Source organism: Anopheles ziemanni, chromosome 3 (genome assembly GCF_943734765.1).
Source record: "Anopheles ziemanni chromosome 3, idAnoZiCoDA_A2_x.2, whole genome shotgun sequence".
NCBI lineage: Eukaryota > Metazoa > Arthropoda > Insecta > Diptera > Culicidae > Anopheles > Anopheles ziemanni.
In genome coordinates this window covers 42,485,766-42,503,309 of record NC_080706.1, presented here as the reverse complement: position 1 = coordinate 42,503,309, position 17,544 = coordinate 42,485,766, and the positions used below count along the sequence as shown (strand labels likewise).

The 17,544-nt window shown below is 48.0% G+C and overlaps 1 protein-coding gene across 1 annotated transcript; it reads right to left on the bottom strand.

Moving 5' to 3' along the window:
* Nucleotides 1-2,297: 2,297 nt before the first annotated feature.
* Nucleotides 2,298-17,282, bottom strand: LOC131284764 (uncharacterized). The gene is made up of 7 exons (XM_058313622.1): nucleotides 15,489-17,282; nucleotides 13,011-15,434; nucleotides 12,257-12,350; nucleotides 8,032-8,253; nucleotides 6,978-7,537; nucleotides 5,675-5,841; nucleotides 2,298-5,267 (listed from the first exon to the last, which is right to left on the bottom strand). Exons 1-7 carry the CDS (start codon nucleotides 17,280-17,282, stop codon nucleotides 2,522-2,524), a joined length of 8,007 nt encoding a protein of 2,668 aa, XP_058169605.1. The 3' UTR covers nucleotides 2,298-2,521.
* Between the last annotated feature and the right edge of the window lie 262 nt (nucleotides 17,283-17,544).

Genomic DNA, 17,544 nt, shown 5'->3' with positions numbered 1-17,544 from the left:
GTTATCCCTATACTCTCATCACACAAACACACATTCCGAGTCCATTTGTCCATGCTTACCATATGCCAAAATGACACCGTTTCTGTGAGTCTCTATCTTTCCCCGTCAAACTGCAATATACTTTCTAAGTATGCTTTTTTCACCTACAATTTTACGGCTTGTGTGTGTTTGAATGTTTTTTTGTGTGTGTATATGTATGTATATAGATAATATGGTTATACAAGATTACTGTGTAAAAAATATGAATCTATTTTATTTTCAACTTCTTTTTATCCATGCCGCCTATCGCTTGCGCCATGTTTGCTAGAGTAGTGTTCAATTCTTGTCCGTTTAGGCGTTTGGATCATATTTCTTGCGCAAAACCCACCAGTTGTTGGTTTTTTCAAACCCCAAGAACAGCATAATTATTCATAAGCATACACATTGAACTCTTGGGCATAAATTAAACATATGAGTATGAAGACAAACCTAGGATTGAAGCACAACCTCAAAATGTTACAAAATGTCACCCTCCTCCCAAACTCTATACGCAAACTCTTAACTGGCAATAGAAAAGTGTCTCGGGAGAAACCTTAACACGCCGGGAACTACCGGAAATGGATACTTTTCATTAGTAGAAAAAAAAAACAAAAAAAGTACTAGTTCAACAATCCTCATGCTTTTATTCGTCTTGGCCCTTATTAGTTTTAACGGATGAGTGTGGTATTGTTTTGGATTGCCTAACGGGAGTTGAAATAACTATTTCTTGCTGCTTCTTCTTCAGTGCCCGGGCTTGGCGAAACGAATCCTATGACTATGATGATGTCGTATATGTAGCTTCCCCACGTGAGGAGGGTTCCCCACTAAAAGGGGCCTAAATTGTTCGCTCTCTTTTTGCTCCCAACTGACCAGCCCAACGTGTGTGTTAAAGAAAAATACCATATTGGTTGAAAAACACGCGTTCGACAGAATGCTCCGGTTGGCTGATAAGATAACAAAGTAATGATTCGTAGTATTTTTCACACAAAATAATACACCTAAGTTTGTATTCGACACTTCCGACCGATTTTTTCTTTTGCGTCGGCAAATACATGGGAAGGGGGAGGGGAATTGGACTGCATCTATCAAAGTGTGAAGCATACTCCTATTGGTTGTAAATTAATTATTTAATTAATAGTTCAAAATACATTCCCTTCTACCACGGGGGGAAAAAAAACTAACGAATTCTTCACCTCCGGACGTTACTACTTTCCCTGGTTGATTCCTGTTTTCATCTGTTAGTTAGCAAAATTGCTTAACTTAATTCTATATTCCAACACTAAATAGTAATAAATTAAATTTACCAAACAATTATGTACACATGTTGACCATCTGCGCACTGCAAACACACAAATGGCTGTGTTTGCGGCGGAGATGCACTGATAAACCTCAAATGATCTGTGTTGGCCGAAGCTACCGGAAGGTCTTCTCTGTTGCTTGGCCGATCGAACTATAAGCAAACGGAGGTGGGTTAAAGTATTGGGTATTAAAATTACACCAAACTCTGTCGGTGGAAACCAAAAAACAAAAACGATTCTCTTTCTGTTCTCCTCCACGATCTACATAATGTTGGCCGGTCTCGCTCTCGAGCCACATGACCAGTGACGTGCTGCAGTGATTTTTTCTCTGTTGTGGAATGTACTTGGGGATACACCTTGGGATGCACACGCCGTAACACTTTAGATATGTTGCATTTGTTTTCCGTTTCGTTTCATTTTCTTAGCCCGTGATTTGTTTGATAGACGTTACGAACATAGCATTCGATCGGTTTCCTTGCTCGCGAAGGATGATCTCACCACGTACTCTAGTTCTGGTGAACGAAGAAGTTCATAAAGAAAAGATCAACAAGAAAAATTTCTCGTCCGAAAAAGCATTAATGACTAGAGGAGCATTAAATAAGAAATAAGAAGCTGTTTTAAGAACGGGTATTACGGATAATAGGTATACAATGGGTTTGAAAACAAATTCACACACATTCGGCGCCCACAGTTTTGCTTTTTTGTTTTTGTACAACTAGGAATTCTAAATAACTTTCTGCCAGGCGCTAACGTGATATTGTAATTCTTTTTGCTCTAAAATCGAACCAAACTGCGACAACATTTGTCTTAGGCGGACTCTTTTCGAGGCAGTTGGGCAGTTGTGTAAGGTATTTGTTTGTTTTGTTTTGTTTGTTTGTTGTTCTAGCTCTCTACACGGGGAAATTTCACTTGTAAACTTGTTTGATTTCAATTTTATATTCCTAACGTATTTGTTTGCTACCGTGCAATTAGGCGACTTCATAATTGCGTTTGTATTTTGCGGCAATTTCTTCTTAAATTTAACTCTCGTTTTCCTTTCACATTCATTTTCCGTATAAAGCCTAACGCACATCTGTTCCTCCTCCTTTCTGGTCGTACAATTTGTAACTTTGTAGTAAGTGTTGTGTGGTTGTTTGTAGAGTTTGTTCTTTCCATCTCCTTTCGCTAACTCTCGTTCCAATTTCCACCCCGACTCTGCTCTACTATTAGGCACTGTGTTGGTCCTCGTGCGAGGAAACGCGCGACATTGATCTTTGTTTCTGTTGTGGTATCACAGTTAACGATTTTGGTATCTTGGACAGCAGCTGGGCGGGCGAGTTGTCCAACAGTGTGCCCGTGACCGTGGCGTTGCCGTTGGCGGCGGCGGCAGCGAAGGCCTGCAGCTGGGACTGGGTCACGTGGCTGCCACCCTTCAGCAGCAGGTCGAGCGGGTTGTTGCCGCTGCTACTGTTGCTGCTGCTGCTGTTGACGGACAAGTTCACCGTATTGTTGGTGAGCGATGGCGCCGTCGTCGGGTGTTGCTGGGTGAGTACGAGCGAGGTCGCCGAAGCGTTCGAACGCCCAATCGAGGACGCCTGTGAAAACATCATCCCCAACGGACCACCGGCGGAACCAATGGACGCTAACGCGGAGGATGATGAGGTGGAGGAGGATGCCGTCGAGGCCGACGGGAGTGAGATTGTGTTGGCCGAGATGACCATCGGGTAGACGGTGGTACTGTTGGGAAGCGTAAGTGGTTTTACAGCGTTGCTGCTACTGCTGCTCGTCGCCGATTTTGATAGGTTGTTGCTGTTGATGGCGGTCGTCATGGTTACCGTAAGGCTGCTGTTGCTGCCGCTGCTACTACTATGCTGTTTCTGCTGTGCGCTACCGGCCGAACCGAGTCGACTACTTCCGGCGATCGGAATGAGGGAGTTTTGCTCCAGAATCTGATTCGGTAGCTGCACGAGTCGCGTGCTAGTTGTTGCGGGCGTAATCGTAGTTACACCGGTGCCGATGGGGGAGTTTTCCACCGAAGGCACCGACAATCGAAGTGCCGGTGGAAGCAAACTAACAGCCGAAGAGGTACCACCAGTTGCTGTGGTGCCAGAGGTACCGGATGGTCTTATTCCCGGAGCTTGCAGGGCACGTTTGGTGGCCATCGTCGATATCGTAGCAGCCGTCGCCGCTGTCGCCATCGCCGCCGTCGTTGACTGTGTGTTGTTGTTGTTGTGTTGCTGCTGCAGCAACTTCTCGCGCCGAAGAATGCACATCCGATTGTAATCGTCGATCGAGATGTGGTACGGTTTACCACCGGACATAACCTGCACCAGCATCGGCAGCAGACGCCCGTCGGCCGTCTGATAAAGCGGGCCGTACTTCAGACTCTCGACCGCTCCGGGTGCAATAGGAAGCAGCGTTGGACGCCACGGTTTAGCAGTCGCCTCTTCGCGCTCCGATTCTGTCAAATGTTCCGGCATCTGAATGATTTCCCGTTGCTGTTCCTGCTGGGAGCCGGCATTTGTGGACGTACTGGCGGCGTATGACGGTGGTGATCGTTTCGCCTGCGACTGCTGCTGCATCGCCGTCGGTTGCTGCAGTAGAGACTGCTGCTTCAACGGCGGTGGAGGAGGGACTGCGCCTGAAGTGGACGCCACTAGGCTGGCGGTAGGAACGGTGGTTACCGGTATGTTCGACTTTCGATTGATACTAATCAGTTCCGGTGGCGCCGAAGAGGCCGCCTTAGGTTCGTCCAGTTTAGCCACCTTCGATACAATTCCGCCACCGGAAGTTCCGAAGTTCGGCGGGATCGCGACTGCCGTTGCCGCAACCGGTTTGCCTTCGTTCGAAAGCTTGCGTTTCAAACTGTTAGCGGACGCCTTGTCACTGCTGCCGCTCGGCCGTAAATTGTTCGACTTTAGCAAACTCACCGGACCGACCGTAGAGAGAGAAGCGCCATCGGATGAGTTGTTGCTGTTGCCTGTACCGGCGTTGGTAGCAGAAGACGAAGGCACCCGGGCGCGGGCTTTCGATGCCGGAACGATGGTGATGGTGGCACTGCTAAACTGCTGGAAAATGTTGCTTGTCTTATCCTGATGCGTTACGTTGGCCGGCGTTAGTGAGGCAAGAGCCGGTGGTGACGAGAGTGTCGGCACGTTGTCGAACGAACGCAACCGACTCTGGACCGCCTCCGAGTAGGTAGTAGCGCTGGTTTTCGCCTGCGGTGACAAAATCAGATCACCGTTGCGGAAGTACTTCTCCAGCAGGATCAGATGGCGCAGAAAACTGGACTGATTGCCGTACGGTTTCTGCAACTCATCCCAGAGGGCACGGGTGTTATCGTCGTACTGGATGGTGGAGGTAACTTTCGTCCAACCCTCGGGAGTACGCGCCGTCGACGAGCTGAACGGGATGTTCACGTGAATGCCCAATTCCTCCTCGCCCGGGAACAACTCCCGCATCGAAATGTTCGGGTTCGACTTAAGCGCGCGGGTCATGTCGAAGTTATCATCCCGTGATTGCTGTTGGTTCTGGTGCTGCGCTGAGGCGGCATAGGTCTTCGTTGTCGGTATGATGGTGATTTCTCCCAGACGGTCACTCATCTGCGCCATGCTGCTGCTACTGCTGCTGCTGCCACTGTTTTCAATGATGCTCACATCCGGCGACTTCCGGGAGCTGCCCCGGCGTCGCAACGAAACCGAGTTCTCACCCATCGAAAACAGTTCACTAACTTTCGCCAGCTTTTGCTGACTCAGCGGTTGTTGTTGTTGCTGCAGGGGGTCCCGGTACTCTTCCACCTCATCATCCTCGACATCATCGTCCTCGCCGTCCGAGATGACAATGTCCACCGTCGAGAGGGCAGGCGCCACCCCATCGCTCGTCAAACCGTCTAGCGAGTCGACACTTTGTACTTCCACCTCCAAAGGCAGCTCGCTCAGCTCGTTCACGTCACGCTGCCGGGCCGTACATAATCTGGAAAGAGGCAATCGGAAACCCGAACCAACGAACGCACAAATTGGTTAGTACAAGATACACAATTTCCCATCCAAGAACAAAAACCCGACACACAATGGAGACGCCCGGTCATTGGCTTGTGACACACAAAATTACGACCAACGAATCAAAGGGAACATGCATGTTGTGAACAAGAAGCATATCTTTTGAACAAGTTGAAACAATGGAACAGAAGGTTCTCGTCCCTTTCGTCCCATCGTTTTCGACAACGACCTCAACTTGTCCAAAGGTGTCACATCATCCCCTGCACAACTGGGTTGCACAGGGCGGAAGTTACAAACTAATGACCGGACGCGGTCGGTCGTTGGTGTCACTGTCGGAATAAATCGTCCTCCCCTCCATTCGTCACAACCCCGCGCTCTTACCTTCGTTTGTAATTCTTAATAAATTGAGCCTTCTGTGATTTTGGATCCGGTGGCTTAAACATCAAATTAGCATAATGTCTACATAATTTACACACGACCAGCTCCGAACTGCTCAGCCTGATGTCGATTCCCTGCTGCTGAAGCAGGCGCTCTAATTGAGGAATATTCTGAAACGGCAAAAGAAGCAAAAGCAAAATAGTAACTTCAAGGCGGTAGCTCCATTCTGACGTAAATGAAACGGTACGTGCGTGGTGGGGTAGGAAAGTTGAGCGGACAAAAAGGGGTGAGAAGATCCAACCACTTCCCACCTGGTGCGTTCTGCGGCGTTCTGTCAATATCTTACACGGCCTGAGAAATAGCGCGGGTTACACACAAACAGAAAATCGGCGACTCTTTCCAACTGAAAAACCACAAATACCCTTTCGGGGGAGAAGATGCTGACATCTTCACCGCGTGGTTGGGGATTCTGAGTGCCTTACGTGTGCTCCATTTGTCCCAGAGCACCCGTGGGGTACTATAATTTGGCCCGGACCAAAAACATGCAACGCGGGTTAAGCGGAGAAGTTTGGCGAAATTTATAGCCATTTATTTCCGGGCGCCCGAAGAAAACCCCCCCCTAACGCGAATACCAGTAGCATACCTACGACCTATAAGGACATTCCAGGGCGGTACGGTGTCACTAGTATCGTGTGGGACTTGGAACCATCGCACAGTGGTTCAGTGCAAGGCTAGTTGGACGAAATTTTACTCACAGCATTAAAATTTCCTTTTCACCAGTGTATAACATACTTTCGAACACGATTTAGCAAAATTAACACTAGAATACGTGTGCGCTAGAAAGCAACTATAAATTGTATGTTGAGCAATATTACATGTTGGAAAAATATTATTAGCTACATTAGCCGTTTACGGATGAGAAAAATCTTGAAAACTAACGAAGTTAAAGCATGTTGAAACAGAGCGGTCAAAATTACCACCAAAAAGCATCTGGATCTGATCAAATTAGTTCTTAGAATTGGTGGAATAGAATATCAAAAAAAAAAAATTTGCATGTTTAAATTTTAAAATAAGCTTTTTTTCTGTTGAAAAAATATCCCGCCGTTTTCAAGCTATTAAAAACGAAAATGTTGTAGCGGTTAAAATACCACTATTTAAATGCTAGTGTAAATTTAAAACATTTAGAATATTTTAGAAAATAATATGTTTTAAGCGTTTCACATTAAAAAACGGACAAAATTCTGGAAAACAATCCACTACCTGCCACACCGTGTAGCAACCGTGAGGAACTAACTAGGATACCTACATTATACATATGGTAGACGTGGTTTCTCTGGAGCGGTTTCGTACACATGGCGCATATCATCAGGTGGCTGATCTGCTCGTAGTGCCGGTTGCAGATGGAGATGTTTTCCGTAGTCGCCCGGGCCGCCTGCTCGAGATTAATGTCCAACTGTTTGCCGATTTTACGCTTCATCTTGAGCACCCATTTGCGGCGGAGCGATTGCATCGCATGGGCCGTGCACTGGCGTACGGCACAGATTTCGCGCGCATTGCCAGCACCGGGCACTCCGCTACCATCGTCAATCACCATCGGTTGGTGGTGATGATTCTGCTGCTGGCCGGTGATGCTAGTCGAACCGTCCTTGTTGGTGGTCATCTTGATCACTATCGGTGAGACGGTAGACTGCGAGGTGTTGCCACCGGAAGCCGACGTCGACGAGGAGCCGGTGGAGGCAGAGTTTTGCTGCTGCTGCGGGCCGCTGGAAGCCGTCTTTTTCTTTTGTGAAGGATAGTTCGCCTTACGATCAACATGGCGGAAGCACGCATCGCACAGGCAACTGTCGAGAGTGATTTTGGATTCGGCTGAAATTGAAAATAAGCGATAAGCATCGATTAACTGTGTTGAAAAGAAAACCTCAGTTACATAAAAACAACAAAATTTAGATGATTTTTTATTCGATGAAACAAAAACCATAATACAGAAATGTCTCAAATTGAAAACCAATCTCTCAACACTTGACTAATTAATATTGTTATGAAATTGAAAATATTACATTTCGTTAAGGCCTAATGTTTGTGAGAATGGAAATATGAATTTACTTTTTTTTTAACTGCACTAACTATTTTTCAAATAGTAAAAAATCATTTCAATAGGAGATACAAGAGTAATGTTTGTTTTCATTTAAAAACATAAAGTTAAAATGATATCAAAGCAGATAATAACGATTATGAGAACCGATTATGCTGCAATTAAACGTTAATGTTCTAATCAGGAAAAGCGAACGTAAAAGACGAAAGCAATCCCATATTTTCTTTGTGTTTTTCTTATTTCCGAGTGAAAGATGAGGTGCACCTACCAAGAAGTATCTTTTGCTGGCGCTCGGTCGATTTGATGGCGGCGATGTGGCAGGGCGTGTCGTACAGGCCAAACTTGCCACCGCAGTAGAAGCACTGGTCCTGGCAGAGCCGCTCCGGGTGCACATTGAAAGAGGACGCCTTCTCCGGGATGACCAGCGACTTCTGAATGGCTTTGTCCACCGCCGAGCTCTCACCAACGCTGTCCGATAGGTTGACACCATCTGCAAAGGGAACGTTAAAAATAAAACATGCAAATGAGAGAGAAGTATTCACAATTAACGAACGATTACAAGCAATTAGAATCTATTAGGTGCAGATACAGGAGCAAAACGAATTATAATATTGGTAACATTCTGTTTTCCTACAAACTGGAGGCTGATTTTCGTAACTAAATTGTATCCCCACCATCTTCCAACACTGACCTCACCGGAGTCAAAAAGGTGTCATCCGCGTAAAGAAATAATCAAAAAATCATTACCCAGCAGGGAAAACCCAACGAGCTAAAAAAAGGTTGGGGTAAAATAGGTTCACGGTTCCGTATTCCCTTCCGTCAACATTTACTTTATATCCATGCTCCAGCATTCCACCCCTGATGGCCACCTACCATACGAAACGATAAAAAGAAAAGGAAAACCATCGGCACATCCTCATTAGGATTCGTCTCCTCTCGATGGAAATTAACTCCAGCTTCCTCTTATTCTCGACAAACGAAAATTTCTTCTCTCTTTCGATTATGATGTGGATACATCTTTTGGGGCTCCTTTTTTATAAATTAATTTATTGCACCCGTCTGTTTCAAGCCAATTTGTAGCGAGATGGTTTTTTCCTCGTAGTATTGTTAAATGCCTCGCCGAAACCCTCTGACAATTGGCATCACTCGGCAAGCGAACGAAGCACTGATGGCGAATGAGAGCGTGATCAGAAATCGAAGAAAAGGTCAACTTTTAATATCCTATAAATTCAATATTTTGATAGGCAACATCAGCGTCGCATCAGCATTCGATACCCGTGTTCCGCTCCGTCTGCTTACTTTGAGGACGTTTACAAATCCGATCACAGAAACAGCACAACCAATGTCAACAAGCGTGTCTTTTATCCATTCTTTTTTTTGCTACCGCTACCGTTTCGCAATGGAACTTCCCTTCGATTGCGCGAAGCTCCGATGTCCCTTTTTGTTAAACCGAGAGGAGGGTTTCATTTGCCAGCTAAAACAACCGACACTCAAGCCAATCCCGACGGCGGGAGTGTTTTACCAAGAACCAAACAGTAGCCCTCTCACACTCCACCATCATCATCATCATCATCTTCCCCTCGTTCCTTCGGGGAGCGGGTGCAAGAAGTTTATTGTCCCTCGGACAAAGCATCTTCGTTCCGTCTGTTTTACGTCTGCCTTTTCATTACCATCTTTTCGCACAGATTCGATCGCCCGGCGTCCCATGCTCCTCACTCCTCCCCGGTAAAAAAGCATCACTTTCCATCAATGTTCATCATATTTAGGTAAGCTTCTCGATGGCCCCGCTGTTTACTCTGGGCGTGAAGAATAGAAGACACAGCACGGCAGAACCTGACTACCCGGAACACGTACTTCGGGCCAGGGAATTAGTGACTGTATTTTCACTTTGCGTTTGTACTTCCTCCTTCCGGCGCATCTTTTGGTCGCGTCGTTAAGCGATGTTTTAATTACATTACAACATTCTCGCCGAGTGACGACGCTTTATGACAACAATTTTAATTATTATCGCTCCCGATCCCCAACCAATGGGATAGCGTCCCGTGCCGATGCGTGTTTTGGCGTTTTTTGCACAGAACGCAACGGGGAGAGATGACAATTGTTTTGCGGAAAAAAATCACAATTCTTCCACCCACAATTGCACGCGAGCGATGGCTGTATTAATTGTCGTGCTTAAGAATGTCTAGTACACTCATAAACGGTGGGATTTATGAGTGCCTCTGTACCTGATTTCTTATGGCACGTGACTGAAGCCATGAGATAATTTTCTTCACAAACCCTTTTTGATGTATTTTATTATGGATAGCAAAGTTCAGTGTTATAAGGAATATTGAGACATAAACAACCCATTTGTTCATGTTAGAGGAGCCAATTCATTTGCAGGATTAATTTTGATTTAACATTAAATTTACCGATTAAACATGTCCTCAAATAGTCTTATTTAAACAGACCCCGTAATATATTTTTTATCAGAATGCATTTTTAACTGAGCGTTTCATGAATCCCAAAAAATTAAGTATAACATGTTTTTCACTCTACTTTAGAAAATAACAACAGCTTGAAATATTTGGAAAATTTTAGCTACTGATCTACTTTTGTAAATCTTACATGACACACGCAGATGTAGAATCACAGTTTGTGACAAGATTCGTTTCTGATTGCAACAATAAATTGTGTAACACCTACTGTAATTGTAAACAGTCTACATACTGAACAAAAGAGAAATAAAATATTGTTAATCAATTTCAATTATTTTGATCAACCTATATGGAAAAATCCTCGCCAGTTCCCACAACCATATCCAACACAAAAAAAAACGTAAAGCACCATGCGCCTCCATCATGGCCATGTATGATGATGATCACATGCATGTTTCAGTCTTGAAAAAATCCCACTTAAACACTACATCCTTCTAATTAGGCGCTAGATGAAGACAAATTTTCTATTATCCGCAGCCCATCTCACATGCTCATTTTATGGTTCAGAATATAATCCACCCCCAAGGAAGGCAGACATCTATCCCATTCTAGAATTTTGAAAGTGACCATCGAAGATCCTTCCTCATTTACTTTGTGCAGCAAAACTAGCAAGCTGGCAAAACCTCAACCAACTTACACAGGTGAAGATTATAGCCAGGACCACCTCACTAGCGTAGAAGAAATAAAAACCGAAGCCGTGCTTAAATATTCAATTAATATTAATTCATTCATAACCAGCATTAGGTTGGCTTGCAAAGGGTGATGGGAATAAATGGGTTAGAAAAGCGGATATAGTGGGCAAACGATGGTCAATCCATTGTTTCCATTGGAACCGAGAAGTGTGTAGTACTAAAGTGGAGGATTTCCCACACCCAAGTCATTAGAAACGACGACGAGTTGGGTGGTAAAAAAAAATACTCGCCCCAAAACTGGCTTAGATCCGGATAAAAGTCGGAGAAACCAAATGTTGCCCCGCCGAGTATAAACGAACCCACTGGAAGGAGACAAAAGTCCGAGGAAAGGGAACGAAATGACAAATCCTATCCAAACATTTTACTTCCAACGGGTCGTCTACACTTCCGGTTTGGGGAACGTGTGTCCAAGAGTTCCGGTATGAGAAACCCCCATCCCCATTCTCTTTCAACGACCGAAGCAGCGTCTCTTGTCCGTTGTTCGGTCGCTCTTTATCCGGAGGGAGTGGGATTTTGTTCTTCTTCACTTCTTTTATTTTGTGAGAAAAACAGTTACAGTGCAAACATATTACAATTGTGTAATAACACACCCTCCTTCCTCTTTGACAATAAAAACAACGACCCATTTTCGTTGGAAGTATCGGAAGCGATTCCGTATGCGGGAAACTCTCGGAAGTCGGAAAACATCCGAGTGCGCTTAAATTAGATCCTTTCCGATTGTACGGCATTCCATCGTTTATTGAATATCTTTTGTTAAAGAAGATTCAAATGTGTTCTATATTTTCTATTCCTTCTAATAGTTTGCTTTCCAAGGACCATGTTCATGGGAGAAACCGTCGTTGGCACCTATCTTTCCTTTTAACTCACCCATAATTGAAATAGTGCATCAACTTTTGTCTCTAAGTTAGCTGAAATAAATTTTGTCCTTATTTAAAAGTTTGGCAGTGACCAAAAATTTGTAAACTAAACAACAACGCGCACACAACATATAAAACAAGTGACATTAAGCAGCAAATTCGTTTATAAAATCAATAAAAAATCCATGGTACCAGCCACAAGTTAGTATTAAAGCATAAATTTATTAATGTTCATTGTTGTTATAGCGACTTTTCGGGTCTGCTTTTGCCTTATTAAAAACCTGATACGTTAGGGGCTGAACTGATAGGTTATTTCAAAACTAGATACCATTAAAGAGAGAGTAAAGTTGATGCACTATTTCAAAACATGCTGCTTTACAGACAACATTACCTGTTGGTGGCAACGTCTGTGATGTAACGTAAAATTCATGCGAAAGTAATAATACATCGCCCGCCCTCCCACTTACCAGTTGTATGAGATCGGCTGTGTGCCTTCCGGCCACCCGTCGACGAGTCCCGGTGCGAATGTCCATCGGAAGAGTTCGACGAGTGCTGATCAAGCTGCTGCAAGGAAAACAAAATAAAGCGCAAAAAGGTTGAAATCAATTGAACATCTTAAGCGGCTGGGTGGAAGTGGCCACCACCCAGCTGCAACAGGTGTTGCTGTCAAACAAGCACAAAGAAACACACCCCCACCACATCTGGTAGCATAACGGACACACCAAAAGCAACAAGCACGAGTACGGGGGGACGATGAGGATTTGGGGAAGGTCAAGACGAACGACTCCACCCTCTGGTGATGTTGATATTGATTCTAGTTGGATGTCAAGCAATTCTATTACTCTCTGCCAACCCTGAATCTGCTGCCGTTCTCCGAACGCACGAGGGATTATCCCGGGACGTTTCAAAGGTAAGAAAATGGCGACCTTCGACGGTTCGTGCACTGTTCCACGAAAAAAAAAGTAAAGTCTTATCTTGAAGGCATAAGCCCCCTCGGATGTAGTTCCGTGACTCCTAGGCCGGGCTGGAACGTGAGTTCCAACGAAGAGTGAGTGGGAAAGAAAACGAGCAGCAGTAAGACTAATCCTGACCGTTTTGTAACGTCGTTATCGTCCGCTTCCGCCCGATGTGATGGTTGGTGGTTATAATATTCGCCAGACTTTTCTACTATTTTCTACAATACTCTCCTACTTCTTCTTCTCCGTTTTACTATGAGCTCACCTCGTTGTTGTGGATGGTGTAGAAGGTGTCCCCGTTGCTGCCCCCGTCGGTTCCATAGCCGGCCGCCGCGCTTCCATTGCTGGACGTGCCGGAACCGTTGGATGAATCGCGAACCGCAACGCTCCCGCCGCCGGCAGCACCCGCCGACGCGCCTTTACCCTTGCCCTTTTGGAACGTCATCTTCAGTGGCATACGCTGCTGTTTGCGTTTTTCACCACGACCCGAACCACCGGCACCACCCTTGCCGCAAAGCACGGTCGTTTTCATCGAAACCGTGTATTCGTCGCGCGAGCCACGCGCTGATTTATTGCTCCCGTTACGACCGCCGCTGGCACCTGTTCCGCTTCCGTTGCTACCGGCGCTGCCGGGCTGACCGCTGCCGATAGCACCCGCAAGCCATCCCTCTCCCCCGCCCGCCGACGTTGTCCCATCGCCGGACAAACCATCCGGGGCGGATGGTTTCTGTTCCGCTCGGCGTTGCTTTTCTTCGCATGCCGCCCGAATCGTCAGCAGCCCAAGGTTCTTCAGGTGGGATTCCTTCTGTTTCGCCACGTCATCGGATTCTTCGAGCAGCCGGAGGGCGGGTGGAGCCACTTCCTCCTTACCGGTGACGACGACGATCGATGCCTTATCGGCGGGAAGTTGGGCCACAAGAGTGCTACCCGCCGCCACCGCAGCCGCCGTCCGTTTAAGCTTCTTTTCATCGCCACTTCCATTCGGGGAAGGAGTTGCGCTACCACGTTCGTCTTCGATTTTTGTTATAGTCAGCGCCGCCGAGGATGATGATGAGGTGGCCGGTGGTAACGGCGACTTGTTGCCATCAGCGACACCCTCAACCGCCTTCGCCACGGTGATCGTGACGGCTGCGGCGGCCTGTTCACTCTTCGATATGATCTGCAACGGTGACTCGACGGAATCGACGGAAGATGTTGGCACAACCGTGGGTTCCTTGACGGATTGTTGCTTCTCCTCCTTACCCGTCGGCTCTGCCGGGATGGGCAATATCTCTAGTTCCGCTTGGAGCTTCTGACCCACCAGCCCGGTTCCCGTTTCCGCTGCATCTTTCGAGAGCTTTCTTTTCGGCGTTCCGGCGGCAACGTTGCTGGTGCCAGTTTCCTTCTTTAAAATCGTAATGGCAGGCAATGCAATCAGCGCCGTCACGGCGGGGTCAGTCTTCTGCTCTTTCTCAACACCTCCACCGATTGCTTTATCCCCCGCTGGATTTGGTGAGTCTTTACCCTCCGCCCGCGACGATGCAGGACTTCTTCCACCGATCGCGCTTGGCACTTCATCGGCGGTTCCGTTCTCCAGCACTACTATCGGTATACCATCCTTCTGGTGCAGCAGTTCCTCCTTCAGTCTCATCTCGGCCCGCAGCTTCTCTTCCCGAACCTTCTCCTCCACACGCAGCTTCTCCTGACGCAACTTTTCTTCACGTGTCTTTTCATCGTCCTTGGTCTTTTCCTTAGTAGCGCGTGACTTTGACTTGGTTTCCTTACCACTACCACTACCGGTCGGTGTCGGTACCGCAGTGCCACCACCTGCCGTGGACTTTGCCTTCGGTGTCGTCGTCGTAGCACTCGCGGCCACCTTCTGCGTGCGTGGTGTTTGTTGATTGTTTCCGTTTGATTGTTCACTCTCGCCAACAGAGGCAACGGTGGTGCCATTGCTTTCGGTGGGCGTTTTGGAAATTGGTCGCTCGAGACGAGCCGGTGACGCTGTTCCACTCTTATCAGCTTCCGTTGGGACAGTAGCCACCTCTGCCACATCCTCTGACGCAGTCTTTGATTTTTCATCGCCCAACGTTTGTTCCGCCGGTGGCGATTTCTCCTTGTCACCAATTTCTACTGCCTCTTCTACAACGACTTCCATCACCTTGTCCTCAGTGGCATCTTTCGATACTTCGTTCACCACCTCCTCCACCACCTCGACCGTAGGTTCTTCATTCATCTCCACATCCGCTTCGTTCTCATTTTTATCCGCTTCCTTCGCTACACTTTCTTCTACGCGCTCCGAGGCAACCGTTTCGGAATCAGAGTCCGCTTTTCCGCTGTCCAATTCTACCACAACTTCTACGTCCTCCTCCTCCATTGCGTCGTCTTCATCTCTGTTTTCCGTGATTTCTACCATTTCAATCTCCGGTGGAGTAACATCCTCATCGTTTTCATCCTTCGCCACAGCAGGCAAAGGCTGCTGATCCTCATCGACGATCATTTTCTCATCGTCTTCTTTCTGCTCCTTGTCTCCCTCCACACTCTCCACGGTCTCCCCCACGATACGGTCGGAAGCTTCCATCGTCGAATCGGCAACCACCACGGGTACTTCCGCTTCGTTGCCGTCGTCCTTCACTTCCTCGTCCTCTACGGCCGCAACCGATTCCTGTACATGCACTTCCTCCTCCTTGTCCTCCTCTTCCTCCTCCTCCTGCACAACAACAACATCATCATCATCACCACCACCGCTAGCGTTCATCTTCACCTCCTCCACAACTGCCTCTTCCTCATCCTCCTCACAAGCACCACCACTAGCGTCACTAACCTTATCGCACCGGAAGCGCCCCTGCACGATTTCGCCCAGCTTCGGATCCTTCTCGATACCGAGATTGTTCTCCAGGAAGGCCGGCTCGCTGTAGCACTCCTTCACGCTCAGCTCCGACACACCCTCACTGATCAGTTCCGGGCTGAGCGATGGATCCTTCTCCACAGGCTCGGTTCCCTCCCCTACAACCACATTTCCCGCGGTGCCAACACTACCACTACTACTGCTGCTGCTGGTGCTAGCGGCCGTAGGTTCTTCGTCCTTCAACCCTTCCGCTTCTTCTCCCGTATCGATCGTTAACGGTGCCGTCGGTTGCGCAGTGCCACCAATATCAACTTCACCTTCCTCCGTTGATTCCGCTGGCTCGACTTTGATGTCTACCAGCGAACCGGCACCCTTCAACCGTGGCGTTGCGAATTCATCCTTATCCCGGGTGGTACTCTTCCGCTGGCGCATGCTACGGCGCAGCGTGCCCCCCGGTGTCGTCACCTCCTGCTTGCGTCCATTGAACGCTTCGGCCATCTTGTCCACTATCTTACAGCGCACCTCATCGTCGAGCAGTTCGCGCTTGAACTCGAACCCAGCGGCATCACCGTCCTCCGACTTGGGCATCGAGCTGGACCGTCGCCGCTCGATCTTAACCTGTGCCGGTGTGACCGTCAGTGGATCGGGCGATTTGTTGATCTCACGTTTTAGTGCCGCACCGACCGACTTGCGCTTTGCCACGGGACTGTCCGAGTTACGGGGCTTCCCGTTGCGCAGGCTGGGCGTACTAAGGAGATCGGTGTCCTCTTTGGCCGACGAGCTGGTCGGCGAGGTGGCGGTGGTGACTTCCTTTTTCGTTGGCATGGCGACAGTGGCTCGCGCTGACGAGGTTTTTGCTGCCGCCGACGCTGCCAACTGTCTTCTCGCGACACCCTTCTTGCCGAGGATCGGCTTTCCAATGATCTTTTTACCCTTTCGTTTGAGCAGGGTACGCTTGAGGGCTACAACCCGGTGTTTCCTGTGCTTATCAGTGGTGCTGGTAGGATTTTTCGCTACCGACTGCTTGCTGGTTTTGGCTGCTGCAGCCGCTGCCGCTGCCGCCGCCCGCTGCCGGGCCCCGATTGCCGGAGACTTGGTGTGATCCTTCGACGTACCGGCCGCCGCAGATTGGGGCATGTCTTCTTTCTCCTTTGAACTCTGAGTTGCTGAGGCCACCGCCGAAGACGCATTTGCATCCGGCCCGACCGAATCTTCCCGCGCGATGCTTCCTCCACGGCGTGTCGCGCGGGTCGGTGTCGTGACGACGGTGTTGGTGGATCCTTCAGAGGGCGAAGCGAGTGGAACCGGATCGTCGTTGCTAGCCGCTGGTTCGTCGCTGAGCAGCAGCTGCTTTGACTTTGCCCGACTTAAGGATGCCCGCGTCGTCGACGAAGAGGAAGAAGATGCTGTACTACCTCCACTACCACCAACGTTTCCAGTTGTCGCACTGACGCCTACACTGTTTACATTTGTCGCTGTCGTAGCTCCTTTTCTGCTTGATGTTGGCGTTGTTGGTGCTGAAGCGCTTCCACCATCTACACCACCTCCACCACCACTACTGGTCGCTCCACCGGAGCCTGTTACTACTGTATTGCCTATGTTTATGGCGATCGTGCTAATGTTGCTGCTGCTTCCACTGTTTGCGCTGCCGAGTGAGGGTGTAGGAGAATCTGCGGTCACCGATCGGGCCTTCTTTTCTCGTGTGGCCATAGCTTTCCGCCCCGCTGTCCTATCCTCCTGGAAGCGAACCAGGTCGCCCCGGACCGGCAGAAGGATGGCACGCAACCCTTACGCTGCCCGGAAACGGATCCGTCAATGGCTCACGCAAAGGCTACTAGACCTGGAAGAGGCAAAAAGATTCACATTAAATTTGGTTATCAAGGCATGTGTGGACGGATTTAATATTCTAAGATGACTGCATGATAAAAGGATTAATTGTTTTTATTAACCTATCGGTGAAACCTTGAAAACA

Coding starts and splice junctions, on each gene's coding strand:
- LOC131284764 (XM_058313622.1), bottom strand. CDS start 17,282: ATGGCCACACGAGAAAAGAAGGCCCGATCGGTGACCGCAGATTCTCCT. Junction 12,351..13,010: donor ACACCATCCACAACAACGAG/GTGAGCTCATAG, acceptor TCCTTGCAGCAG/CTTGATCAGCACTCGTCGAA. Junction 5,842..6,977: donor ACGTCTACCATATGTATAAT/GTAGGTATCCTA, acceptor TTGCCGTTTCAG/AATATTCCTCAATTAGAGCG.